Source organism: Zalophus californianus, chromosome 10 (genome assembly GCF_009762305.2).
Source record: "Zalophus californianus isolate mZalCal1 chromosome 10, mZalCal1.pri.v2, whole genome shotgun sequence".
Classification (NCBI taxonomy): domain Eukaryota; kingdom Metazoa; phylum Chordata; class Mammalia; order Carnivora; family Otariidae; genus Zalophus; species Zalophus californianus.
This window is the reverse complement of record NC_045604.1, coordinates 26,874,457-26,901,315: the sequence shown is the minus strand read 5'-3', so window position 1 is coordinate 26,901,315 and position 26,859 is coordinate 26,874,457. Positions and strand designations below refer to the sequence as shown.

Here is a 26,859-nt window from a genome sequence, read left to right as displayed (position 1 = left end):
GTATTTCTTTCATTCTAAAACATGTATCGTTTCAACTTTTAACATCTCTGATTAATGGCTGGGTTTTCTGGTTTTTGGTCTTTGGTGTTTTTTGTTTTTTTGTTTTTTGTCTTAAGAGTTCTATAAAATAAGATGCGTCTTATTGCTTTAGATTTGATGAAATACGATATAACTATATATAGTATACCAATCAGAACAGGACTGCAGCTTTAAAGCCCTGGGCTGAAAACCCCTTCAGCTGTTTGGCCAGCCTTCTGCTAAACTTTTCAGTTAAACACCCTAGGTGTTGTGGCACAGACAGAAATTGCTTTTCAGGAACCTGCTTGTTAGGCCTGGTTGACATGGCAATCACAGAGTATTGTCATGTAAGGCAGGGATTGGCGCTAGGATTCTAATGTTGTGCCTTCTCACTTTGAAAGGAGATAAAAGCCCAAGTGTGAGGAGATCCGGGACTGCTCTGACCTGTACTGGCTGAGGCTCCCACACCAAGCTGGTATCTGGCGGAACAAGCCTGGGAGGAAAAGGTGCCTGGAGTCCCATCTGCTTTACCATCAAATGTATGCTTTCTTAGTAATAGAACTGTATCCTTTATCCAAGTTGGGTAAAATGTCACCACCTAAGTAAGTTCTGTTGAGCCACTAACCCAGAGGGGATCTTGGGCTCCTCCTCGATCAGAGTAATAGACTTAGGTATATTTGCATACAAAAACGTTAGAAAGAATATATGCTAAATTAGTGAGAGATTATTTTGCAGGAATGAAATTAATGGAGAGTTAAATGTTCTACAGTTGTATATTACTTAAAAAATTTAAAAACCACTTATATGTATAACTTTTATAATCAGAGGGAAAAAAAGGTAAACACATTCAAATTGGAAAGTACAGTATAATGTTAATAATGAAGTGGCCAGGCAACCACTGGTTTTTCCTTTCCCTACTCCAACCCTCACGAACCTTGTAATGAGCATGAATTATGTTTTCAATACAAAAATTTGTTTTAAGAAATAAAAGAAATTCCCCCAAACCCAATTTCACCTCTTCAAATAAAAATAAGGGCACAGAGCCTTCAACATTGCATGGGGAAAGCAGTTTATTTCTAAATGAAAACTATACATGGTTCAGGCGACTTATTTATGAACCAAATTCTACGAGGGCCTGCTGTCTGGTAGACACAGTTCTCGCAGCTTTCTCGCTTGTTACCGCATTTGATTAAAAGATTAAAAAAAATTTTTTTTAATCAAAGACGGTTTCAAGAAACCCTTAAGTTTCCAAAACCGCGTTCCCCCCCCAAAACTAAGACACCCCTAGCGCCTCCCCTCTCTCACGTGACCCTGTGACCCGGGGAAGCCATCTTAAGCACCGCCTCGTAGAGGAAACTACAACTCCCGGAATCCTCTCGCATTGCGTCGTGCTGGCACTTTTACTGGCCGGGTCTTAGAGCTGAGCCTGTAGCCAGGCGCCATCTTTGACGCTGGCAGTCTTGGATTTCTGCGGGTGCTGCTGCTGTGAGGACGGCGGGCGGCAGCGGCTAAGAAAGAAGAAAGACGTGGCAGCAAGCGGGAGTCGGGGACAGTGTCGGCGGTTCGGTAAAGTTTCTGTTCTCTGGTAACTAGACCCGTTTTTTGATTCCCGGTGGCTCGGGGCAGGGGAGGTGGGGGAGAGGGCGAGGGGAGTGGCCGCGGCCTCCCCTCGCCCCTGGGTTGCGGCCTAGCCCGGGAAGTCAGAGCGGGTCCTTCGGCCCCGCCGTAACGACCCCCCCTCCCCCACCTCCCGCCCGCCGCCCTCCGCCCTCGCCGGGGCGAGCTGGGAGCCCCGGGCTCCCGCTCTCAGTTCCATTCACCCCACCCCCATCCCTTGCACCCCACCCCCACGGCGCCTGCTCCTTCCCAACAACCTTCCTCCCCTCCCCCACATCCGGTGTTGGCGAAACCGTAGGAGCCCGGAGCAGCCCCGGAAAGCCGGCTTGTTCCCCGTCTCCCGGAGAGAGAAGTGACACTAGCTTGCTTTCTTCGCGACAACAGTTTCCCTAGTTTAGCGGACCCCCACTGCCTAAAGCAAACTGAGTGCCAGGAGCTGAATTTACCTACTCTCATTCCTCTCCAGGGTCCCACTACTTGGGAGATATTCTCAAACTCCACATACTGAAAGCCACCGACCTTAATCCGGTATCCTACACCCCTTCCCTACTTTAATTAACTCCCACCCCAGCCCTCCGCATCGGAGTCAAGAACAACAGGGACACTTCCGTTCTCCTTGTAGGATTGATGAAACCGTAATGAAGAACACCCCTAAAGCCCCATAATCGGTGCGGATTCCTATGGGGAAGGCCCATGTTGTTGACATCTTGCAGGCCTTGGTTCTGGACCTTGAGAAGGAGGCTGTGGAACTAGTGATAGCGATGCTTTTTAGGGTAAATGTATGTAGGTATTGGGGGAAGGGGAGGGATCACCCGAAAAGGAATGAAAGTGGTTTAAAGCTTAAATTTCAGTGTTTGCTGTTCATATAGAGTTCAACTCATGAGTTACTAGTACATTTACAGGCAGTAAAGCTTCTCCAGTCTAAAAATGTCTGAAAACTAAATTTGGATTAACTCTTGATACAAACAGTAAATTGAAAATGCAGCTTGTGACCTTTTAAATTTTTATTCTCAAAACACTTTTTTTAGCCATCCACATTTTAAAAAATTGTATTATTTATATTTAAAGCTGAAAGGGCTCAACTAGCATTTGCTGTTAATGACCAGTATGTGGAGTCTGCTTTATATTTCCAGAATTGACTTTTTGGGTTGTATTGTCAAATCACAGTCCTAAGTGATGAATGTTGAATGATGCACTATGTTTTTGTTTAAGTGAAATTTCCTGAAAATAATTAATTTCAGAATTAAGGGAAATTGATGTTACTACCATGACGCATCATTAAAATACACATTTTTAAAGCTGAAGGCATTTCAAGGAGATGTAGTTCTTGATGAAGCAGAAAGGACATGGGCCTGGGATTTGGAAGACCTGGCTTCTAGCTGCTACCAACTCTATGACTCTGGAAAAGTGGGCCTCAAGTTCTTTTTTTCTATAACATGAAGAGATTGGACTATTTGAAAGCAGATTCAGAACTCAGAAGTTGGAAGGGATCATAAAGCCCTCTAAGAAAAGAGTTTGGGAATGTTCTCCATTGCTGTCACTTTTCCTCCAAAAATAACCTGGCTTGGAAGTCATTGTTCCAAAGGGAATTTGATTCCCCATAGAAATTGGAGACAAGGTAATGCAATTAGAGAGGAACAGCTGTATTTTTGCTTGAGTAACAAACCCACTAACAGATTCTGGTACGAATTTTGGAGACATAAAGAGAATGAGTATATGTACCTTAAGTGTACCAGTTTCCTCACTCTCTCCTGGCAGACGATGCAGCACTTTTAGTGGTGCTGGGATTCTGGGATGTGTTCCTATTAATTCCAATACAGATGAAGAAGATGTGGTAGAGGGAAAGATGGTGGCAGAAGGAATGGATAAAGAGGCAAAATTGCCTGCTAAAAAGAAAAGAAAGAAGGGTTTACGGATTAAGGGGAAAAGGCGAAGGAAAAAACTGATCCTTGCGAAAAAGTTTAAGGATTTGGGATCTGGGAGGCCTGTTGCAGATGCCCCTGCTTTATTAGCTTCCAGTGCCCATGAGCAGGATGAAGAAAGTCTTTTTGAGAGCAATATAGAAAAACAGATCTATCTACCTAGTACCAGAGCCAAGACCTCCATTGTGTGGCACTTCTTTCATGTTGACCCCCAGTATACCTGGCGAGCTATTTGTAACCTCTGTGAAAAAAGTGTTAGCAGGGGCAAACCAGGCAGCCATCTGGGGACATCTACTCTACAACGACATCTGCAGGCAAGGCATTCACCTCACTGGACCAGGGCCAACAAATACGGAGTCACTAGTGGGGAGGAGGATTTTACTTTGGATGTGCCTTTATCTCCCTCTTCTGCTGGAAGCAATGGAAGCTTTGAATATATGTCTACTGATCCATTAGATGAAAACAGAATGGGTAAGAAACGTGATAAATCAGTATCTGATGCCCTGAGGGCAGAAAGAGGGCGATTTCTCATCAAAAGTAATATTGTCAAGCATGCCTTAATTCCTGGAACAAGAGCCAAGACATCTGCAGTTTGGAATTTTTTTTATACTGATCCTCAGCACATCTCAAGAGCTGTGTGTAATATATGTAAAAGAAGTGTGAGCCGGGGTAGGCCAGGTTCTCACTTAGGAACTTCAACTCTTCAACGACACCTGCAGGCCACACATCCCATCCATTGGGCTGTTGCCAACAAAGACAGTTGTGCGGTTGGAAATGGATTAGATGAGGCTGAGACTGAGAGAAATGATCTCTTAAGCGATCCTCTGCATGGAGAGAAGTCTACAGGCAGCCATGATTTAACAGCTGAGGACCTTAGTGACTCTGATTCAGATGAACCTCCTGTGTTAGAGGTTGAAAATAGTAGAAGATCTGAGAGTCCTATTCCTATTGCGGAGCAAGACGCTCTGACACATGCACAGGAGAGAGAAACAACATACTCCGAAAATTCAGTCTCAAGTCAAATAAGTCAGGCAATTATTCAAATGATTGTGGAGGATATGCATCCTTACAACTACTTCTCAACTCCAGCCTTTCAGAGGTTCATGCAGATTGTGGCCCCTGACTATAGGTTACCATCTGAGACTTACTTTTTCACAAAGGCTGTACCTCAATTATATGATTGGGTCAGAGAAAAAATTTTCTTAACTTTGGAGAATGTTCAAAGCCAAAAGATCCACCTGACTGTGGACATATGGACCCATGACCCATCCACTGACTATTTCATTGTGACTGTACACTGGGTCTCTTTGGAAACTGCACCTTCTTCCAGTAATGGCAGGATCCCCAATTTCAGAAAGTGGGCAGTACTTTGTGTAACAGGGTTGGCCAAAGACTGCTTGATAACCAACATTTTACAAGAATTAAATGACCAGATTGGTCTGTGGCTTTCTCCTAATTTCCTTATTCCTAGCTTCATTGTTTCTGATAATTCCTCTAATGTGGTACATGCAATCAAAGATGGCGGTTTTACCCATGTGCCGTGCTTCCTGCATTGTTTAAATATAGTCATTCAGGACTTTTTTTGTGAGCACAAAAGCATTGAGAATATGTTAGTAGCTGCTAGGAAAACCTGTCATCATTTTAGTCATTCAGTCAAGGCCCGTCAGATTCTACAGGAGTTCCAAAATGATCACCAACTTCCGTGGAAGAATTTGAAGCAGGATGAAACTGGCCATTGGATTTCTACCTTTTATATGTTAAAATGGCTCTTGGAGCATTGCTACTCAGTTCACCATAGTCTTGGTAGAGCTAGTGGAGTTGTGCTTACCTCCCTTCAGTGGACTCTAATGACTTACGTTTGTGATATTCTTAAACCATTTGAGGAGGCCACCCAGAAAGTGAGTGTCAAGACCACAGGATTGAATCAGGTGCTCCCCCTAATCCATCATCTGCTCCTTTCTCTGCAGAAACTCAGAGAAGATTTTCAAATAAGAGGTATTACTCAGGCACTCAATCTGGTGGACAGTTTATCTCTGAAACTTGAAACTGATACCCTACTGAGTGCTATGCTTAAATCTAAGCCCTGTATCTTGGCTGCTTTGTTAGATCCTTGCTTTAAAAACAGTTTGGAAGACTTTTTCCCTCAAGGTGCTGATTTAGAAACTTATAAGCAGATCCTTGCAGAAGAAGTTTGCAATTATATGGAATCTTCAGAGGTCTGCCATATTGCAACTTCAGATGCTTCTGGTCCCTCAGCCATTGTAGGAGCTGATTCGTTTACCTCATCTATAAGAGAAAGCACCTCCAGTTCAGGGTCTTTTGATAGCTCAGCTGTAGATAATGTTGCCATTGGAAGCAAAAGCTTCATGTTTCCTTCTGCCATAGCAGTAGTGGATGAGTACTTCAAAGAGAAGTATTCAGAGATCTCAGGAGGTGGTGACCCTTTGATTTACTGGCAGAGGAAGGTGAGCATATGGCCAGCTTTGACCCAAGTTGCCATTCAATATCTAAGCTGCCCCATGTGTAGTTGGCAGTCTGAATGTATCTTTACTGCAAATAGCCAGTTTCATCCAAAACAGATCATGAGCCTGGACTTTGACAATATAGAACAGCTGATGTTTTTGAAAATGAACTTGAAAAATGTTAACTATGATTATTCTACGTTGGTTCTGAGCTGGGATCCTGGGAATGAAGTTATTCAAAGCAATGAAAAAGAAATACTACCTTAATTTCTTTTTCCTTTTTCCATTTGAAATGGGCAACTTGTTGCTATGTTACTGTATCCTAATTGCTATAGTTGTTATATATAGTTATACTAATTATTCTTTATACGCAAATCTGGGGAAACCTAAAAACGTGCTGAAAATTCCTCAGAGGATTAATAATAATGCTGACAAAGTGAAGATTAAAAATTTCACAGTAGTAACTCAAGTGTAGCTGTCTCTTAAAATTTTGTTTATACCAATTAAGAGAGAAAAGATATTTTTTAACTTAAAAAATATAGTGCAGCATTGAAAGGCTTTAGGCTATTTCTGGCTGGTAGATTGAACTTGTAATTGGTTTTAAGTAAAAATTTCTCCCCATCATGGGAAGTTTGCTCTGAAACCAATGAAATTGAGGGAAAAACATATACTAAGCAGGTATTCCTCCCCTTCTCTCCCATTTTTCTAGTTTTTTAAAAACCCTGATCCGTACAGCTTGGCAAAAGCAAAACTCATGAAATTTGGAAATTTCTAATTGCCTCCTCATACTGGTCAGCTTTATCATTTCAACTTACTGAGTGTGATAGAGTTACCCTTTATATTTAGGATTGGATCTATGTAAAAGGGAAACATTAGAAAACAATCAGGAAAAAATTACTTTCAGTCTTTGAATAGCCTTTTTTAACTTTCAGAAAATAGTGTAAAAACAATAAAATAAAGATTGTATGGGTACTTTTTACAAATTTATGGGCAAATGACATAATAAAAAGCTTACAAAAATTGAAAAAGATTGAATGGGAATTGGAGTAAAAGCCCCAGGAGCACACTTTTGGCAAACACAGTGTCCCATTTCCCAAAGAATGTTTCTCTGATTTTAAGTGATCTTAAATGTCTTTAAATATATATGCTGAATGATCCATAATACTGTATTCTTAACTGTGAGGTGGTTTTTTTGGCTTCTAATCTTAGCTAAACATAAGCACTCAGTATTTTCAGGTGTTAGGAATCATTACCTCACTGGTAAAATGAGAGAATTGATCTCAGTGATCTTTAAAGTCCCTTTCCACTCTTAAAGTATGTTTCTGTGGTTGAGTGGGAGGCCAGAAAATGATGACTTTTAGTAAAAGTCTATTACAAGTTTCAGACTGAATAACTAATGTAAGATCCCAATTTTTCCTTTTTTTCATTTTAGATTTGGGGATATTCCCTGCCCAAAAATTTCCTGGAAAATTGACTAGTATTAAGTGTGAGTAAAAGGTGTCCACTTTTTTTTAAGTTTTGATTTTAGTTTTGTCTTGGATAGTATTTGGCAAGATTTAGCCTAGAAATTATGTAGTATTTATTACATGAGAATCAAAATTGCTTTGTTACGGGGCTGGTTTCAAAATTTAGAACTCATTTCTATGTATCAAAATCGTTTTTTGTTTTTGTTTTTTGGGTTTTTTTGTTTTTTGTTTTTTTAATTCTTAAATGGTAAATGTACCATTGTGAAATGAAATTTCAACTCCAAAAGTTTACCCTTTTACTAACTGGAGTAAATGAATAATTATAAAGTCTTTGGTTGTAGCCATCACTTGTGAAGAAAAAAAAAAAAAAAAAACGAAACCAGGCTGCCTAAGCAAGCCTTTGCAGGGCCAATATTGAATGTCATGCCAGTGACACTGGTGTTGCTATAAAGGAAGAAAAAGTCTTCCATTAGATAGAAGCTTTCTGGATTGTGACAGCGCCAGTTCAGGACGGCTGTAATGCTGCTCTGCCTTCCACAGCTAGCTGCACCACTCTGTAGTTACTCGGTAACTATAAGTTTCTATCTTTTTTGGTTAAACACTCCCTGAAGATGAGAAATATGTACATACATCCATATTATACACATTGATTCACGTGTAAGGATTTCCCTTCATGTTTATTCTGTGGGCTGGGCACAACTTAGTGTAACATAGCGATACACGTCATGATACTTTGGTATAAGAGTAAGTTCACTATTTTTATAATGAACCCAAATCTGAAGGCTTTTGTAGTGTATTTTAAAAGGGAAAACTTACCCAAATGTTTTATTTCTACACATTTGTGTATATGTGTGTGTGTGTGTATAAGCCAGTTAGTATATATGTATATGTATATTACATACATAAAACACTTGATATTTTTTCATACAAGTATGCTTTTATTATACAGATAATAAAGATGGGGGAAGGTTTCTGTTTTTTTCTTAATAGGTGAAGAAATCTTGAAGACCAGAAATTGGATCTTATTGAATTTTGGTGTTCTTTTTCTTTTTTCTTTTTCTTCTTTCTTTTTAAATTATATTGTTCGGCTGTGGAAGATGGATTTTTTTTTTTCCAATAATCCTTTGACTCTGAAGTTCATCTTTAAATGAACTCTCTTTTTTGTTGGTTTTTATTTTTGTTTTTGTTTTTGAGGAGATAACTAAGCCTAGCTGTCTCCAGTCTGACAAAGGTTATTCGAATGGACTTAATCTCCCAGTAGTTGGGAGATGTTTTAAAAACACGTCCTGTGTTTGAATTGTGGCTGAGAGGTTTCCTTGGCAATGTGAGGAGGAAAATTCTTTCTGCCCCATTATTATTAATTCATGGATTGAGTGTTGGTTCGACCTACAGGCGTAATAGATTGGAACTCAGTGAAGACACAGAGGTTCCTGTTGAGAGCAACCAGCTAATGTAAGTGTGGGAATGGGTTTTTTCTCATTAAAGGAGTGAATATTTTTGTAATTTAAGGCATAATTTTCCTGGATCAGTAAGAAATTAAAAAACCATTGTCAAGATTTTTTTTCTTGTAATTACTTACAAGCTTTTGGTTTGGGGATGGAAACATTTCCTTCCCCTCCCCCCTTTTTTGATAGCACATGCGCTTTATAAAAAAGGTAAAAACAATATACCAAGGTGGAATCTCCCTGTGATTCCATTTCCTCTTAGGAAAGCACTGTCAGTGGTTTATCCATGACATAGTTCCATGCACATAGCTGTGCCTCATCTGTTTTTTTTTTTTTTAATGACACGATAGTATTCCTTTATATGGAAGTGCTGTAGTTTAACATATCTCTCATTGATAGACATTTGGAGTTTTGCCATTAAAAATAAAAATAGCCCACATCCAATAACAGCCCTTTGTGAGCTATTTCCCGAGAACCAGCTCTCAGATGTAAATTTGTAGAATTATTACAATTCTCTAAAGAGGTTGTACCAATTTTCTGAGTAATTAATGATGTCTTTTTTTATTTGTAAAAGTTCTTGACATACCCTTTTTAGTAAAAATACTAATCTTTGGTTGTGTTGCTGATCTTTTGCTATATAAGTGTTTTCCATTTTATGTAGTCAAATCTGTCAATTTTATTATGATTTTTAACTATGGCATCATGGTAGGAAAAGGTTTTTTTTTCAATCTGAGCTTATAAAAAATATATCTGCATTTTTTTTTTTTTTTGCAGTACTTGGATGGTTGTATTTTTTATATTAAAAATGTAATCTAGGACTACCCTATGATCCAGCAATCACACTACTAGGTATTTATCCAAAGAACACAAGAATACTAATTCAGAGGGGTATATGCACCCCATGTTCATTGCAGCGGAAACAGCCCGAGTGTCCTTCAGTTGATGAATGGATAAAGAAGATGTGTGTGTATATATGGAGCTAGAGAGTATAATGATAAGCAAAGTGAGTCCATCAGAGAAAGACAGATACCATATAATTTCACTCATACGTGGAATTTAAGAAACAAAAGAGCAGAGGGAAAGAGAGAAGCAAACCAAGAAACAGACTCTCAACTGTAGAGAACAAGCTGATGGTTACCAGAGGGAAGGTGGGTGGGATGATGGGTGAAATAGGTGATGGGGATTAAGGAGTGCCCTTGTGTTGAGCACTGGGTGTTGTATGGGAGTGTGGAATCACTATTGTACACCTGAAACTTGTATGACACTGTTTGTTAACTAACTGGAATTTAAATAAAAACTTAAAAAAAATTAATCTAGGGATTGTAGTTATATGGCATTGCCTCTCCTTCCCATAAGCACGGTCAATAAAGGTGTCAAATAATCACTTTCCTTTTTGCTGAGCAGAGTTACGAATTCAGAATCTTTTTTTTTTTTTTTTTTTGAGACAGTGAGGGAGAGAGAGAGAGCGTGAGCAGGGTAGAGGAGCAGAGGGAGATGGAGAGGCATACTCCCCAATGAGCAGGGAGCCTGATGGGCTCGATCCCAGGACCCTGTGATCATGACCTGAGCCTAAGGGAGATGCTTAACCAACTGAGTCACCTAGGCACTCCCAGAATCTTTCTTAGTGTAATGCTTTAGTTAGCTAAAGCCTCTTCGCCGTCTTTGTTTTTATTCCCTTAGAACCTTTTTGTATGAAGTAGAAATGTTTTTTTTTTCAAGTGGGAGACCAAATTTTTTTGTTAATTTCAAATGCTACTTTTTTCACAAATCACATTTGTGGACTTGTTTAAATTCTGTTGATCTTAAACTCATTTGAGAATATTACACTTAAATGTTGTATTTCACATCCATTATAATATCAAGGAAAGTGAGTCCTCTCCTAAAATTTTTCTTTATCTTAGTTATTCTAGATGGTTTTATAGTCCATCAGGTTCCAATAATAAACTATTCATTTGATGTATACATTATTTGGAGAAGTAAACTGCTTTAAGCCTCTACTGCATTCTCTCTCCATTATCCAGCTCTTCAGTGCCTTGGTAACTTCATAGTTTCTCGGTTTTTAATTTAACGTAGGTTTTGTATACTTCTTCGTTTTCTTCCTGTATGTTTTACAGCTTTATTGTGAATGGGACTTTGTTACCAAGCTAGCACATGGGAAATTTAACAATTTTTTAAAAATACCTTATTAAATATGTTTTAGTTATTGCTAGATTTGCTAGTTTGCAAGCATATAATTTGTAGGTACTAAATTTTTTTTGCCTCCTCCTTTCTAGTCTTTATACCTTTCCTTACTTCATGTGCTAGACTCGGAAACAGTATTGACAGATAGTGGAGACAGCAAAGTGCTCCTTTTTTGTTTGTCTGGAATGAGGTCACTTCCAGTGTTTTACCATATTGCTTGTGCTGATGGTTTCTGATGGTTGAGTGCATGTATGCTAAGGAGGTTCCTTGTAATCATACTAAGCATGTATGCTAAGGAGGTTCCTTATAATCATACTAAGCTTTTATCAGGAGTAAATGCTGCATTTTACCTTTTTTTTAAAGCCATTTTAACTAAAAAAATACCATTTTTAAATCCTTTTTTAAAACCATGTTTTCCTTTTTGAAATTTTAAGATACCTGGGGCGCCTGGGTGGCTCAGTCGGTTCAGTGTCTGCCTTCAGCTCAGGTCATGATCTTGGGGTCCTGGGATGGAGCCCCATGTCAGGCTCAACTTGGAGTCTGCTTCTCCCTCTCCCTGTGCCCCTCCCCCTGCTCATACTCACTTTCTCTGTCTGTGTCTCTATCAAATAACTAAATGAAATCTTAAAAAAAAAAGAGAGACTTTAAGATACCAGAGTTTTTGTTTTTACCCACCCTTTTTACTCATTACATTAATGTAATGAATTTTTTAAAAAGATTTTATTTCTTTGTGAGAGAGAGCACATAAGTAGGTGGAACGGCAGGCAGAGGAAGAAGCAGGCTCCCCACTGAGCAGGGAGCCTGATGTGGGGCTCGATCCCAAGATGCTGGGGTCACGACCTGAGCCAAAGGCAGATGCTCAACCAACTGAGCCCCCCAGGTGTCCCTAATGTAATGAATTTTTTAAATGTTAAACCACTCTTAGTCCTGGAATAAATGTTTTTTGATTATGTGATCTTATTTTTTTTAATATACTGTGGTTCAATTTGCTTTATTTTGGATTTATCAGCTATATCATAAATAAGATATCCAAAGCAGTTGTTTTAAAGCTTTTTTAAAAAGCAGTGAAATAGTGGAAGTGAAGTTCTTTTTCTCAACTTAGAATACTTCCTTAAGTAATTTTTTCAAGAATACGTGGAGTATATAGATGGTATACTTTTTGAGACCTTACATCTGAAACTTCTTCCAAATCCTGAGATCTTGAAATGTAGTTTGAAAGGCCAAATCTAAGGTCATAGTCTTCCCTTTATTTATTTATTTATTTATTTAATTTAAAGATTTTATTTATTTATTTGACAGAGACCTAGCGAGAGAGGGAACACAAGCAGGGGGAGTGGGAAAGGGAGAAGCAGGCTTCCCACTGAGCAAGGAGCCTGATGCTGCACTCAGTCCCAAGACCCTGGGATCATGACCTGAGCCAAAGGCAGACACTTAACCCACTGAGCCACCCAAGCGTCCCTGATGAACTCCTTTTAATTTAAAGACTCAGGTTTATTCAGTTTAGGGAAATTTTGTTGTATTATTATTTTATTCTTATCTCTACCAATTTCATTCCTTTTTTTTAGAATTTCCATTGTATAGAAATTAAATCTCCTGGAATTATTTCCATCTTATATACCTTTTCTCTTGTGTTGGCATCTTTTTGCATTCTGAGAGATATCCTGACAATATCTTAAAATTGAATTTTTGTGTTTTTCATCAGCTTATTCTTTTACTTGTATTGAAATCTCTTTTGGGTGGCTCAGTGAGTTAAGCAACCGACTCGATTTCAGCTCAGGTCATAATCTTGGGGTCCTGGGATCCATCCCTGCATTGGGTTCACTCAGCAGGGCATCTGCTTTTCTCTCTCTCTCTCTCCCTCTTCCTCTGCCCCTCCCTCTGCACATACATGCACACTCTCTCTAAATAATTTTTTTAAAAATCTCTTTGGGGGAAGAGGCTAGAACTTTTGAGTTTTCTTATTTTTTGAACTTTCTTTTGTTTCCTCTCTTCCCAGAGCAGATAATCATTTGTATCAAGCTGTATCCTTTTGGGGTGGAGAGGGGCAGAGGAAGAGGGAGAGAGAATCTTAAGCAGGCTCCACACCCACTGTGGTATCCAACATCAGGCTTGATCTCACAACCCGGAGATCCTGACCTGAGCTGAAATTAAGAGTTGGACGCTTAACCGACTGAACCACCCAGGAGCCCCTCAGGTTGTATCCTTTAAAGCTTACTGAGAACGTGGCAATTTTAAAGGAATTTATCCTTTTTCCTATATTAATTCGGGGGTGGGAGGGGAGAGGACCAATTACTTATCTTGGCTTCCTACTTTTGCTATTGAAAATATTCATATTTTCTTGGCATGAATACTTTCGTTTTTCCTTTTTAAAAGTTAAGAAATTTATCAGTATGGGAGCACCTGGGTGGTTCAGTCAGTTAAGTAGCTAGCTGTCTTGAGCTCAGATTGTGATCTCGGGGTCCTGCGATCAAGCTCCGTGTCAGGCTCCCTGCTCAGCCATGAGCCTGCTTCTCCCTCTGCCCCTCCCTCGCGTGCTGTCTCAAAATCTCTTTTAAAAAAATTTATCGGTATGCATCTTGGTTTTGAGTCTGCAAACTTGGGGTAGTAGTGATCACTGTCAATTTTTTTTTTTCCTAAATCTCTGGGGAAGGGTTTTTTGGCCATTTTCTTGAATAACAGTTACATTCTTCCCCCCCCCCATAGAAAGATAAAGAAGTTCAGTGTGTGCTGTCTCTGTCTCAAAATCTTTTTTTAAAAAATTTATCAGTATGCATCTTGGTTTTGAGTCTGCAAACTTGGGGTAGTAGTGATTACTGTCAATTTTTTTTTTTCCTAAATCTCTGGGGAAGGGCTTTTTGGCCATTTTCTTGAATAACAGTTACATTCCCCCCCCCCCCATAGAAAAATAAAGAAGTTCATTGTTTAAAACAGATACATGGGGGCGCCTGGGTGGCTCAGATGGTTAAGCATCTGCCTTCGGCTCAGGTCATGATCCCAGGGTCCTGGGATCGAGCCCCACATCGAGCCCCACATCGGGCTCCTGGCTCAGCGGGGAGCCTGCTTCTCCCTCTCTGTCTGCCCCTCCCCCTGCTTATTCTCTCTCTTTCTGTATTTGTGTCTCAAATGAATAAATAAAATATAAAAAATAAAAATAATTTAAAAAGAATATACATGAAGTTACTGTTCTGTTGAAACATTAGCAAGGCTGTGTCCATCTGCTCAGCATTCAGTCTTCATGCTCTGCCTACCTCTGAGGGAGTTTTGCAGAGCCTCATTTTTTTTAAAATGCAAAACAACAACAAAAAACCCTAATATGCAATTCATGCTGTTTTGTTACTATTTCATAAGTACCATTTTGGTGTTTAATTAGTGGGTTGGGGGTTCCTGAAACAAGCACCAGTTTCATATTTGTTCTTTGGGATATTGTTTTTAAAAATGAAATTGATCCCTAAGCCTTTTTTTCCCCTCCTTTCTAAAATATTTTTCTATTGTAAAACTTTTTCATTCCCCTTTAATACTTTTCCTTTTTGCATATGTGTCATTGTAATTATTTGAATATCCCTGAGAAACTTGATCCTGTTTCAGGCAGGTTTTCTGTTTTTTGAGGCAGTTTTTTTTAATTACCTTTTGGTGTACCCTCCATTACAGAATACATTCCTTGTGTTTGGGGTCAGGGGAATCCTACTGGTGGATCAGTGAGGTGCTATTAAAGGACCAGCCCTTGTCCCATTCCGTAGTGGATCAGTGATGGACAAACCATTAAGGCAGACTTAAATTTTTTATTACATATATGTTGCCTTGTATTAGAAAATTGAATGTTATTCTCAGCATAAAACAAAATAATAAATAGCCATCTATAATCCTGCCAACCACTCTAGTAGTAACTGTTGCTAACATTTTGGTCTTGTTCTTCCAAACTCTGTTGCTTCATCTTCACCAGCATTTAATGGTGTCAGTGTTCTGGATTTTGGCCATTCTAAAAGGAATTTGCAATTCCCTAATGATATACGATGTTGAGTATCTTTTCATATGTTTATTTACCATCTGTGTGTCTTGCTTGATGAAGTGTCTGTTTAGATCTCTTGCCCATTCCTTAATTTGTTTTCTTGTTGAGTTTTACGTGTTCTTTGTATATTTTGGATACCAGTCCTTTATGAGTTATGTATTTTGCAAAGATTTTTCTCCCAGTCTGGGACTTGTCTTTTCATTCTCTTAATAATGCTTCCACAGAAACCTCACCGAACCACATTCGGATTTTCTAGTAGCAGTTTCTTCTAGGCGTTTTCTGTCAAGTGTCTCAAAACTCTTCTAGCCTCTACTGGTGACCTGATTCCAAAGCTTCTTCCACATTTTTAGATATTTTTTCAGCCATACCCCATTTCCTGGTACCAGAATCTGTAATATGCTGCATATTATCACATTGCTTGGATGTACCATAATTTTTTAAAACAGACCCCAGTTTCTGAACATTTAGGTGTCTGGATGTGTTTTCATTTAGAAGCAGAGTGGTAGTGAACTTTCTTGTGTATTATTACCTTGCATATTGGTTGAATATTTACCTCAGGATAAATTCTAGAAATGAAATTGTGAGTCAGAGGGTATTGCAAATTTTAAAGGTTTTAGTATATGTTCAGTGGCAGACTCTTAATTCCTAACCTAGGTTGCTGACTTCAAGGCTGGTTTTTATTGTGGCCTGCTTTGCTTGGATTAGGATTATTAGTGGGAGATATGATTGAATTTGATTTAATTGATTTCAAGTTATAGATCAGTGTTCTTGAAACCTGGTCTTCTGATGTACGAGTTTGCAGAAACCCTTTCCAAATTCTGGCATGTGCTCTTGTCATGTGTTGTTACTTCTGTAGAAGCTTTCTAGAACACTTCAGTGTGGGGGTCTGGGTGTGGCAAGGGCTGCCGGTGGGGGCTGTTGGTGGTTTTTTTGTAAGCACTGTTCTATGGGAAGAATCCCAAGGACGACTTCTGCTCCTTGTAATTGGTGTGCAATTCCTTGGCCATCTGCATTACATAAACTAGTTCTACAGATGTATCCAGGGGTAATTGTTTCAATTATTGTAGTGAGAGAGTTTTTCCCACCTACTTATAATTACATACTTTTGAAATAAAAATGCTTGTGAAAATATTGGAGCTTTTGTCAGATGAAAAAAATCTAGTTTGTTGGCAATGTAGATTTAGCAAATATCCTGTGTAAAATAATGTAAGTCCCATTCATGACCTAAAATGTAGATCATTTATGGAGTTAGTGCTTATTTAATCTCATGTTGAAGCCATGTAACAAGCTCCATAGAGAATATGAAAGAAGGGCATGGCTGCCCTTAACAAAAGTTTTCCATTATAAATGAGAATGTATAATGTTCACATAAGAATAAAATATTAATCAGGGTTCACAAAGCTCTGAATAGGCAAGTACATAATATAATTAAAATTTGGTTTTAACAGTGTGCTCTCTGAGGTGATTTGGAAGAGGAAAGAATTTATCTGAAGTACTTTAATTCGTGTCTCCTCATTTTAGGATTGCATTTTAAAGACGATTTCTCTGATTGAGTTGTCTTTTGGAAGATTAAACCCATTTCAAGAGGACTTGGAGCTGGTCCTCGCCTTGAGGAAGCAGTGGCTTGTTTTCAAGAAGCCACTTCCGATCTAAGGATCTACCCAGCATGCCTAATCAAGGAGAAGACTGCTATTTTTTTTTCTATTCTACATGTACCAAAGTAAGAATTGGCATCTTTAAAATCAGTTCTTTCTGTAATTTCTCTAATAAGATTTGATAAGATTTTCCCAATATACTAAGTTTTTATGTTTTGTTTTGCTCAGCCATTTATTATCTGCTACCATTTTCTTAGTAGAGAATAGTACTCCTAGGAGAATTCATTGTTTATCCTTTTTTCCTTTTCATGTATGTTCTTCACATTCTACAAAAGTGAAAAAGTCCACAGCATATAGTCATCATTCACTTCTCTTATAATAATTATCTGTTAATAATTACCTATTAATAATTAGCCCTGTTCAGGGTGCCTTTGATTCAAATTAGGAGCACTTTGGCCTGGCTTGTAAACTTTGGTTTTATTTACTTTGTATTAAATGAATTAGGTGGGTTGTATCGTACTTTTAGAAACTGTTGTGGGTTGAATTTGATTTTTTCTTCAGATTTCCTGCTGAGTAATAAAGCCATTCTTCTAAATAAGCTTTTGTAGCATTTTTGCTTTTTCTGTGTCAAAACTTGCTGTTTTTCTGCTTGATTCTTCAGCCTCATCGGGAGATCTATCCCCTTTTCCGTTCCTTTGTGACTAATTCTATAAATGTATATGTTGTTAGAGAAACTTCTGAAATCATCTCAGTGCCATGTTTAAAACGATTGGTTTTGAGCAAAGCTCTGAGCATTTATAGCATTTTGTTTCAGATATTGCCATTGTAGAGGTATATAACGAAGCATGGAATTATACCTAAATCCTAATCTATTTGTGATTTTCCATCAAAAGCTAGTTACAAAAGTCAAGATGTATGAAATGGTTTTGAAGAACTATAAAATACACTTTTAAAGACTATCACTTTAAATACTCCCACTTACCTTTTTCAGCCCCATTTCCGCTTATGTCATTTATCTTGTGAAATCAAATGAAGGATACTGTCAGGAAATAGGTCATAGGAAATTATAAATTTGTTGACCTCAGATTGTTCTTGTCTTCCACCTCACTTTGCTACCTTGCCCGTCTGTCCTTATTCCTTTGTGTTTGTCTGGATGCCAGGAAGCTGTTACAGTGCACACTTTACCTAGGATCTATTTTGGTACCACAGTTCTTTTCTGTATTCTTTTCATTTACAGGGTGACAGCTGTCCCTTCCGTCACTGTGAAGCTGCACTAGGAAATGAAACTGTTTGCACATTATGGCAAGAGGGGCGCTGCTTTCGGCAGGTGTGCAGGTTTCGGCACATGGAGATTGATGTAAGTTTTTAGTTTGTACTATAATAAGCAGTCTGGTATTGTGATGGGCCAATAAAAAATATAGGGAGAAAGGGGCGCCTGGGTGGCTCAGTCGGTTAAGTATCCGACTCTTGATTGAGGCTCAGGTCATGTTCTCAGGGTCGTGAGATCAATCCCCATGTCAGGCTCTGCGCTGGGCATGGAGCCTGCTTAAATGACATCTTATATATAATGTGCAGGTTACATTTTTTAATGTAGTGAAATTTCTGTTGTAATGCTCAATATCTTGATATTTTGGAGTATGAGTTGGTTTCATTTTCTGGGAGCCAGTTTGGTAATGTATCTAAAGTGTAAAAATTATAATGTGTATCATTGGGGAGTATTTATATTTCTGTGTTTATTTTAAACAGTCTCAAACTTAGAGAAAACCTGCAAGTACATTATAAAATATTTTTCTAAGCCACTTGGGAGTAAGCTACATTCCCTGTCACTCCCAAATACATTCATGAATATTTCCTACAAAAAAGGACATTTTGGGGGCACCTGGGTGGCTCAGTTGTTAAGCATTTGCCTTCGGCTCAGGTCATGATCCCAGGGTCCTGGGATCGAGCCCCGCATCAGGCTCCCTGCTTGGTGGCGGGAAGCCTGCTTCTCCCTCTCCCACTCCTCCTGCTTGTGTTTTCCTCTCTCGCTGTGTCTGTCTCTGTCAAATAAATAAATAAAATCTTAAAAAAAAAAAAAGACATTCTCCTAGATAACTGTAATACAACCATCGAAATTAGGAAGTTAACGCTGATAGATTACCTTCGTGTAATCCTCAGATCCCATTCATTACCAGTTATGTCCTCTATCGCAGAAGGAACGAGTGCAGAATGGAGTGTCGAATATAGTTGTCATTGCTCTCTCATTCTCCTTCAGTCTAAAACAGTTACTCAGTCTTTCTTTACTTTTCATTTGCCTTGACACTTTTGGTAGTTATTAGACAGTTATTTTGTAGGATGTCCTTCAATTTGGTTTGGTGTTTCCTCATTACTAAGTTCAAGTTATGTACCTCCGGCAGGAATATCATAATTCCTCTCAGTGCACACCATTAGGTGGCACATAAAATTTTAATTATCCCATTACTGGTGGTGGTAACTTTGATCACTTCATTAAGGTGGTTTGTACGAAATTACTTCACTATACAGGTTTTCTCTTTGTAACTAATACGCATTTTGTGGAGAGGTACTTTGAGACCCTGTCATTTCCCCATTTCTCACCAAATTTTTAGTTTTTTTCCACTTATTTATGTTTGCGAACTCATGGTTTCCTCTTTTATTCAGTGTGTTGTACTCCATTACTATCATTTTTAATCCTCAGATTGACCCAGATTTGCCCAGTAAGAGCTGTTCAAGCTGATTTTTGTGTCCTTTTCATGTTTTCATCATCCTTTGAACACCTTTTTGCGTTCTGGCCTGACAAGATTTTTAAGGCTCATCCTATATTTTTCCTTCTCCAGTCCTGGAATCAGTCATTTCTCTAAGGAGCCCTGGATCCTTTTAGCGAAGAATGATATATATAGAAATAAGATTTCGGCAGCTCCTGGAGTCTCACTGCTTCCAGGCCTACAGTGGACCGAACAAGAGTATATAAATGGATTTACATACAAACATTTACATCATCATTTATTCTCTATGTCTGTGTATTGAAAATCATGAGTTCACATAGATGCCTTCAGTTCACTGGCACTGTAGGGTTTAGTCTAGGCTTCTCCCTTTCCATACTTGTAACTCTTTTCTCCAAAAGTGAGAAACTTGTCCTTAGTATCACTGATTCTATCAGTCCTCTTGTTGTGTAAGCCAATATTGTATTCCCAGCCTCTTCCTTCCCCTCAGGCTCTGACATCAAACATGAGGCTGCTCTTCTACAGGGATGTCTTTCTCACCTTGTTTTGGTTCCAGCAACCCTCTACCAGGCTTCTGTCCTTGCTCCACCATGAGGACCTTGTCCTCACCATACTTGGTCCCCAGCATCCTACTTTGGACCCCTCCTCTCCCCATGAATGCCCTTTTTGCACCTTTGGACTCTGCTCCTCTGTGTGCGGCAGCCCTCCCATATGAGATGCTTACTTTTCTCACCCTGCTCTCACCCTGGAATGTGTTCCAGCTCTTTCTCACCCTGGAATATATTGCAACTCTGTACCAGGTCCCCACTTGGGAAGACCCTGCCTTCCTTACCCCGCTTAGTCATTGTTGCCCATTCTAGGCTGACCCTCCATAAATACACGCTCCTCATCCTACATTGAGATCTCTTCACAAAAGCTTTTCCTCACCCTGCTCAGGCTCCAACACTGTGCCAGGCCACGCTCCTACACAGATGTCCTCCCAACCCCTCATGAATTCTGACACCTAAGCCAGTTCCACCTTGTCACATGGTGCCTTCCTCATTCAGTCAGGCTCCAACACCCTGGTCTGGGCCATGTGCCCTTCCCTCTCCCAGCAGGAATGCCTGCCTCTCATTTCTCAGCCTCACCTAACACCCTTGGACCAATTGTTTGAGGGAGGTGGGGAAGGAAGGAAGGGACTGACTGCAGTTTGTTATGCCTGGGCTCATAGAGCTACTCCAGGTGGGCTGCAAATTAATGGCCTTTTAACTGCATTCTGTGCTGCCTATCTTCCAAAGAGCAGGGAATTCACTGAATAAATTCAGAGAAATTCTCTGCAGCTTTTGAAAATTCACATTATTATATTGTTGGCAGAGTATAATTTGGCACAACTCCCTAGAAGGTATGTCAGGGTCTCTTAAGAACATCTACATTGAGAGAGTCTCTAGAATCTCCTGAGACTCAGCATATAGTTATATTCGTGGCTAAGGTTTATTACAGTGAGCAGCGCCTGAGTGGCACAGTAAGTTGAGCATCTGACTCTTGGTTTTGGCTCAGGTTGTGATCTCAGGGTCGTAAGATCGAGCCCCATGCCTGGCTTTGAGCTCAGCAGGGCGTCTGCTTGAGATTCTCTGTCCCTCTCCCACTTGTGCTCACTCTCCCTCTCCCTAAAATAAATAGATAAATATTTAAAAAATTTTATTACAGTGATGGGGAGATAGCACTGATCATAAGGGGAAAAAAGATATAGAGTCTGGAGGAATCCATGTGTGGATTGCTTTCATGATCTCCCTCCCACGAGGGTTCACACACAGTACACACTTCCCCCAGCAGTGAAAATGCAGCACTATGTGTGGGATGTTTCTGCCTAAGGAAGCCCAATAGAGACTCAGACATCCAAGGGTTTTAATGGGGCTGGTCACATAAGTGACCTCTACCTATCATATACCAAAACTCCAGACTCCCAGAAGGATGGCCGGTGTTCAGCACAAGACGTATTATTTGCACAGTGCAGGCACTCTAATCAGTTAACAGACTAGGAACATTCCAAGGGCCAACTTTGCAAGCTGGGTATCTAAGGTGGCCGTCTTAGGGCTGCTCAGGTAACTCTTGTGCACAGTCTTACCTGGCTACATTTTTCAGGAATACTATATGCTTTTCCTACCTTTGTCTCATGTGCTTTTACGTGCAAAAGCAGATATAGACAGAATTACTCATTGTAGCATAATTTATAATAGTAAGATATGTGAAATAACCTTCATTTAAAACACATTTGCGGCATTCATACAGCAAAGTGCTGGGTAGCTGTTAAAAGTTTTTTAAAGGGAAACTATTGGTATGGAAAGATCAGGATATATTGTCTGAAGAAGGGAGGGGCAGAATAAGGTGCATGATATGCTATCATTTGTGTAAAAAAAGAATTTGTTTTTTATTTGCATGTGTATTTTTAAAATCTCTGGGAGCATAAAGGAGAAACTTGACAACAGTGGCTGTCAGGGAGTGGGGACAGGAATGGAAGGAGCCTTTTTACTGTAACCCCTTCTGTTTGCAGTTGATTTTCATTATTCATGAGTTCCATGTTTGCAAATTTGCCTACTCGCTAAAATTTATCCGTAACCCCCAAATCAGTACTTGCGGTGCTTTCACGGGCCATCTGCAGACATGTACAGAGCACTGAGAAATTTGAGTCGCCTGACTTACACACTCCCGGCTGAGATCAGACAAGGTGACACCCTGCCGCCTTGTTTCAGTTCTCATACTATAAGCAAGTGTCCTTTTTGTGGTCTGTTTAATGCCATCTTTTTTGCATTTTGTCCTTTTTGTTGGTGATTCTTTTTTGTGACTGATTAAAATGGCCCCCAAGTGAGATGCTGAAATGTCATGTAATGTCCCTAAGTGCAAGAAAGCTCTTAATAAGTGCCTTATGTAGAAAATACATGTATTAGATAAGCTTCATTCAGTTGTGAATTACAGTGCTCTTGGCCTTAGAGTTCAGTGTTAATGAATATATTAAATGAGGTGTCTTTAAACACAAACACACATATAACCAGTTTATGTATTGATTGATGAAAATGTGACAGAAACTTGCAGGAACCTGACTCTAACTCTGTATTTCCCTTAGGAGCAGAGTGGTTCAGTATTGGATAATTTAGTATTCATGGTGACCTCATAAACATAACGACTTCAGATAGTGAGAATCAGCTATGTATCTTTGGACCATGTGCTGTATTCAACCTTTTGAACATTTAAAGAAATGATTCTATAGGAGAATGTTATTATGGAGGATGTGTTGCCGAGTGAAAAATATGCAATTATTTGGAATACCTTTCTTTTAAGTGTACATGTAGGCATTTAAAATTTTTTTTCTTTCTTTCTTTTTTTTTTTAAATAGTAAGCTCTGTGACCAACGTGGGGCTTGAACTCATGACCCTGACAAGAGTCGCAGGCTCTGCCAATAGAGCCAGCCAGGCACGCCTATAAATTTTTTTTTTACGTCCAAGAATTCTGTACTCAAGTGATTCTCTTTGGGTGATAGCATGGCAGGCATTTATTACCATTTTCCAAGTGGTTTTCATTATTTGTGTATTACTTTTCATTTAGAAACAAAATCCAGTAAGTGGATTTTTAAAAGGGAAATTTTATTGATATGGAAAGATTAGGAGATTTTGTCAGTGAAATATGACACTGACAATAAATATCATATGACTCCTGTATATAGAGGATACTATTACAGAAGTCATTCAGTAATTTGAAAACTGCTTCCAGGAAAGAAAGAAAAACTTAAGCAAAGACAGACCCAGGAGCAAGAAAGATTGGCATTAAGTTCTGCCTTGAGGAAGGAGTAATTGAATAATTGTTGTAATTTTTATCTAAAAAAACAGTGATAGCTATTATTACATTTAAACTTTTGGGTGTGCCAGGAGACTGATAAATCCAGTTCTTTGAAAGGTAAAGGAATTTGCTGTACTTTTTAAAAATAGGTGATCATACATGTGGCAATAAACTCAGGACATAAATTTTGTGAATACCTTTTTTTTTTTTTTTTTAACCAAACCTCCTTTCAGAGATGTTGAGCTAATTTACATTTCCATTATCAGTACATGGGACCATTTGGTTCTTCCACATCCCTACTGACACGGTGTACTATCAAGTGTTCAATCTCTCAATATAATAGATTTTCATCTTTGCCCTTTTTGATGCATTTGAGGATTTTTTTGTGATTTCTTTGTGATGCTGCTATGCTTTCCTAGAATTTTAAACCTCAGCTTGCTTATGATGAGAGATCCAGCATAATCCAACAGATCCAAATCTGCCTTCGCCCTTTGTCCCTTGATTGTCACTAACCACTGCCTCCAAGCTAGTCACTATCCTGACTGTTCTACCATAGAGAAATTTTGCCTGCTTTGATCTCCCCATCAGTGGAATCACACAGTGTGCACTCTTCTGTGTCTGGCTTCTTTCTTCTGCACTGTCCTGTTAAGCGTAGGGATGGTTTATTCCTTCTCGGTACTGAATAACATGCTATTGTACGAATAAACTACAATGTATTTATCCATTCTGGTATTGATGTACATTTGGGTTTCCATTTTGGAGCTATTCTTTATACATCTTTATATCCATCTAATGTATAGAACTAATGTATGTATTTCTGCTGGACATATGCCCTATGATCCAGCAGTTTATTCTAGGTGTGAGGGTATCTTTTTCCTCATTTCCCTTCATAAGAGTGAGGTAGCTTGGGAGGGAAGAGTACCATCCTTAGTGTGTTATTTGTGCCTTACTTTGAGAAGTCTCGAAAGGGAAAATTTTCCTCAAAGCTGTGAGCTCTCAGTTTTAAATAAACTGCAGTTTATTGAGTCCTTCCTATGTGCTAAGTGTTTCATATACATTATTTCATTTAATCCTCATAAGAAACCAAGTAGATAGCTCCTGTTACTGCCATTTTATGGCTGAGGAAACTAAGGCTGAGAGGCATTAAATTATTTGTCCAACCTCACATGGCCAGTAAGTAACATAATGTTATCTTTGGTTCTAAAATCTTAACTGATATATTGTCCTGCTTCTCTAAATTAAATATAGGCATTTAGGGGTTCCAGCACAGTACATGAGCTACTCCCTACTCCCTTCATCGCTCCCTCAAGCATGGAGTGTCACTTTCAGCAACCCCTCTTCCTCCTGCTCACAATCAGCTCACATGCCTCTGAGCTTTGAAGCCTGAATGAACTTTATTCAGAAAACAAATGACCAAATTAATACAGGTCACACTTCATTTTTTATTTGAAAACAAATGTGTTTTTTCTTCCTATAGAAAAAACGTAGTGAGATTCCTTGTTACTGGGAAAATCAGCCAGTGGGATGTCAGAAACTAAACTGCGCTTTCCATCACAATAGAGGACGTTATGTTGATGGCCTTTTCCTACCTCCAAGCAAAAGTGAGTTGTGTTTTTCATTTTAAAAGAATAGTTACAATTTAAGAACACCTGCTATGTACACCGTACAGAGTACTTTACATACATTGCCTTTTAGTCTTGGGAGAGAGTAGTTTTATTTCCACTTTACAGATGAGGGAACTGAACTTTTCATTTTAAAGGTTAAATGACTGGTACATAGTCATAGTCATAAACAAGTTAAGTATCACGGGATTAAAACTTTGTTACCAAAAGCCATATTGCCTCCCAAATGTTTCTTGGCATGACAGTTTAGATTACTGTAGCTTCTTTTCCCATTTTCTTATCAGACACAGTGAGTTTTCCAAAAGAAACTGGATTCTCCAGGCCAGGGTTTGGCAAATCTGGTCCTCCACCTTTTTTATAAAATAAAGTTTTACTGGAAGGAAGCCATGCCCATTCATTTGCATATTTTCTGTGGCCAGATTTTGTGCTCCTTCTGCAGAGTTGAGACACAGAGGTCTACAAAGCCTAAAGTACTTAACGTCTAGCGCTTCACAGAAAAAGTTTGCCAACCCGACTCTAGGCTATAATCTAAAATAAAATTTACACTCCCCCAAAAGCTAGTTTTTATTTCCAAAATCTCCTTCAACATTTCCTACTGGAATGATCAGCCATTTAAAAGCCACATCTTATGTGATTAAAATTTGATGCTACATATTCTCCCCTCTATTTAAGAGAAAAAAGTGGGCTTGCTCCTCTCTGGTTTAGTTCAGAAGTGTTACCTAGTATGTCTTTTAACAGCTACTTTTTTGCTGAGCAAAAAGCCTCAAATTTCAATATTAAAATTAAATGTCTAGAATTTGCAAACAATTTTATGCATCTGGCCTCCAGATCATTCTGTCTTTTGAACACCTACTTTGAACGTGTTTGTGTACAGTGAAGAGTTATTAGCTAAAAGCCATTTTTACCCTCCCTGGGAGTTTAGAACCTAATTGTGAAAATGGAGAAAATCAGGTAAAAAGAAGTAAGTTGTCATAAGGAAAAGCACCAAACTTAGCATATGTGATTGAAGATTTTTGATGAATTGGAACTTTATCTTCTATTTTTAATTTATGACTGATGTATGTTTAGCTGTGTTGCCCACTGTGCCTGAGTCACCAGAAGAGGAAGTGAAGGCTAACCAGCTCACAGTTCAACAGAACAAATTGTCTGTCCAGTCTAATCCCTCCCCTCAGCTGCGAAGTGTTATGAAAGTAGAAAGTTCGGAAAATGTTCCTAGCCCCACCCATCCACCAGTTGTAATCAATGCTGCAGATGATGATGAAGATGATGATGGTAAGCTTTAGCTCTTGCTTTAAGGCAAATAAATGGTCAGGGTCACTCAATGAATTGGAATCAGGATTAAAGCTTGAGGCCTCCTGTTAATTGTAAATTTGCCTCATATGTCAATACATAGATCAGTTTTCTGAGGAAGGTGATGAAACCAAAACACCCATCCTGCAACCACCTCCTGAAGTTCATAATGGATTACGTACAGCCTCTGCCCGGAAACCTGGGGTCAATTTGAAGCAAGGTAAGAAGAGGCTATATTGATGCTGCTTTCTGCTCATAAATCTGAAAGCACTGTTGAATGTGCCCAAACTATTTTAATACATTGAAATTTAGATCGCGATCACCACCACCGCTCTGTTCCCTGACACCACTGTACACACACCCATGCTCTCTTACTCATTCAGAAAACATTTGAGTGCTTCCGCACAAATAAAATGCAAAGGGCATGAGGTGTTAGTTCTTCATGTGATTTCTATTTGGATTTCTCAGGTGAATGTTTGAATTTTGGAATAAAAACTCTTGAGGAAATTAAGTCAAAGAAAATGAAGGAAAAATCCAAGAAGCAAGGTGGTAAGTCATCAGTTTTGACATGGATGGTTGAATTTTGCTGGAGAAGAGTAACAAGGACACTTCTAATAATAAGGACACTGGCAGCAGCCAAAATGAGCACATAGAAAATGAGCACATAGATTTTGACTTCTGTGCCTTGTTTGAAGTAAAACACAG

The 26,859-nt window shown here is 39.0% G+C and overlaps 1 protein-coding gene across 16 annotated transcripts in view; it reads left to right on the top strand.

The window, feature by feature from the left end:
• The first annotated feature begins 466 nt into the window (after window positions 1–466).
• The window catches only part of LOC113932747 (zinc finger BED domain-containing protein 6), a 42,282-nt gene continuing 15,889 nt past the window's right edge, over window positions 467–26,859 (top strand). Inside the window, exons 1-10 of one of the 16 annotated variants that reach the window (XM_027612109.2) lie at window positions 1,434–1,603; window positions 2,102–2,163; window positions 7,452–7,505; window positions 8,878–8,937; window positions 16,639–16,837; window positions 17,950–18,069; window positions 24,720–24,843; window positions 25,933–26,136; window positions 26,258–26,374; window positions 26,623–26,703. In XM_027612109.2, coding sequence (XP_027467910.1) covers window positions 16,784–16,837; window positions 17,950–18,069; window positions 24,720–24,843; window positions 25,933–26,136; window positions 26,258–26,374; window positions 26,623–26,703 — 700 coding nt within the window. In that variant the 5' untranslated portion in view covers window positions 1,434–1,603; window positions 2,102–2,163; window positions 7,452–7,505; window positions 8,878–8,937; window positions 16,639–16,783. Of the gene's footprint in view, window positions 525–1,147; window positions 1,604–2,101; window positions 6,884–7,451; window positions 8,938–16,638; window positions 16,838–17,949; window positions 18,070–24,719; window positions 24,844–25,932; window positions 26,137–26,257; window positions 26,375–26,622; window positions 26,704–26,859 lie in introns of those variants that run through there. The other 15 variants (XM_027612108.2, XM_027612110.2, XM_027612105.2 and 12 more) reach the window with 15 other exon arrangements.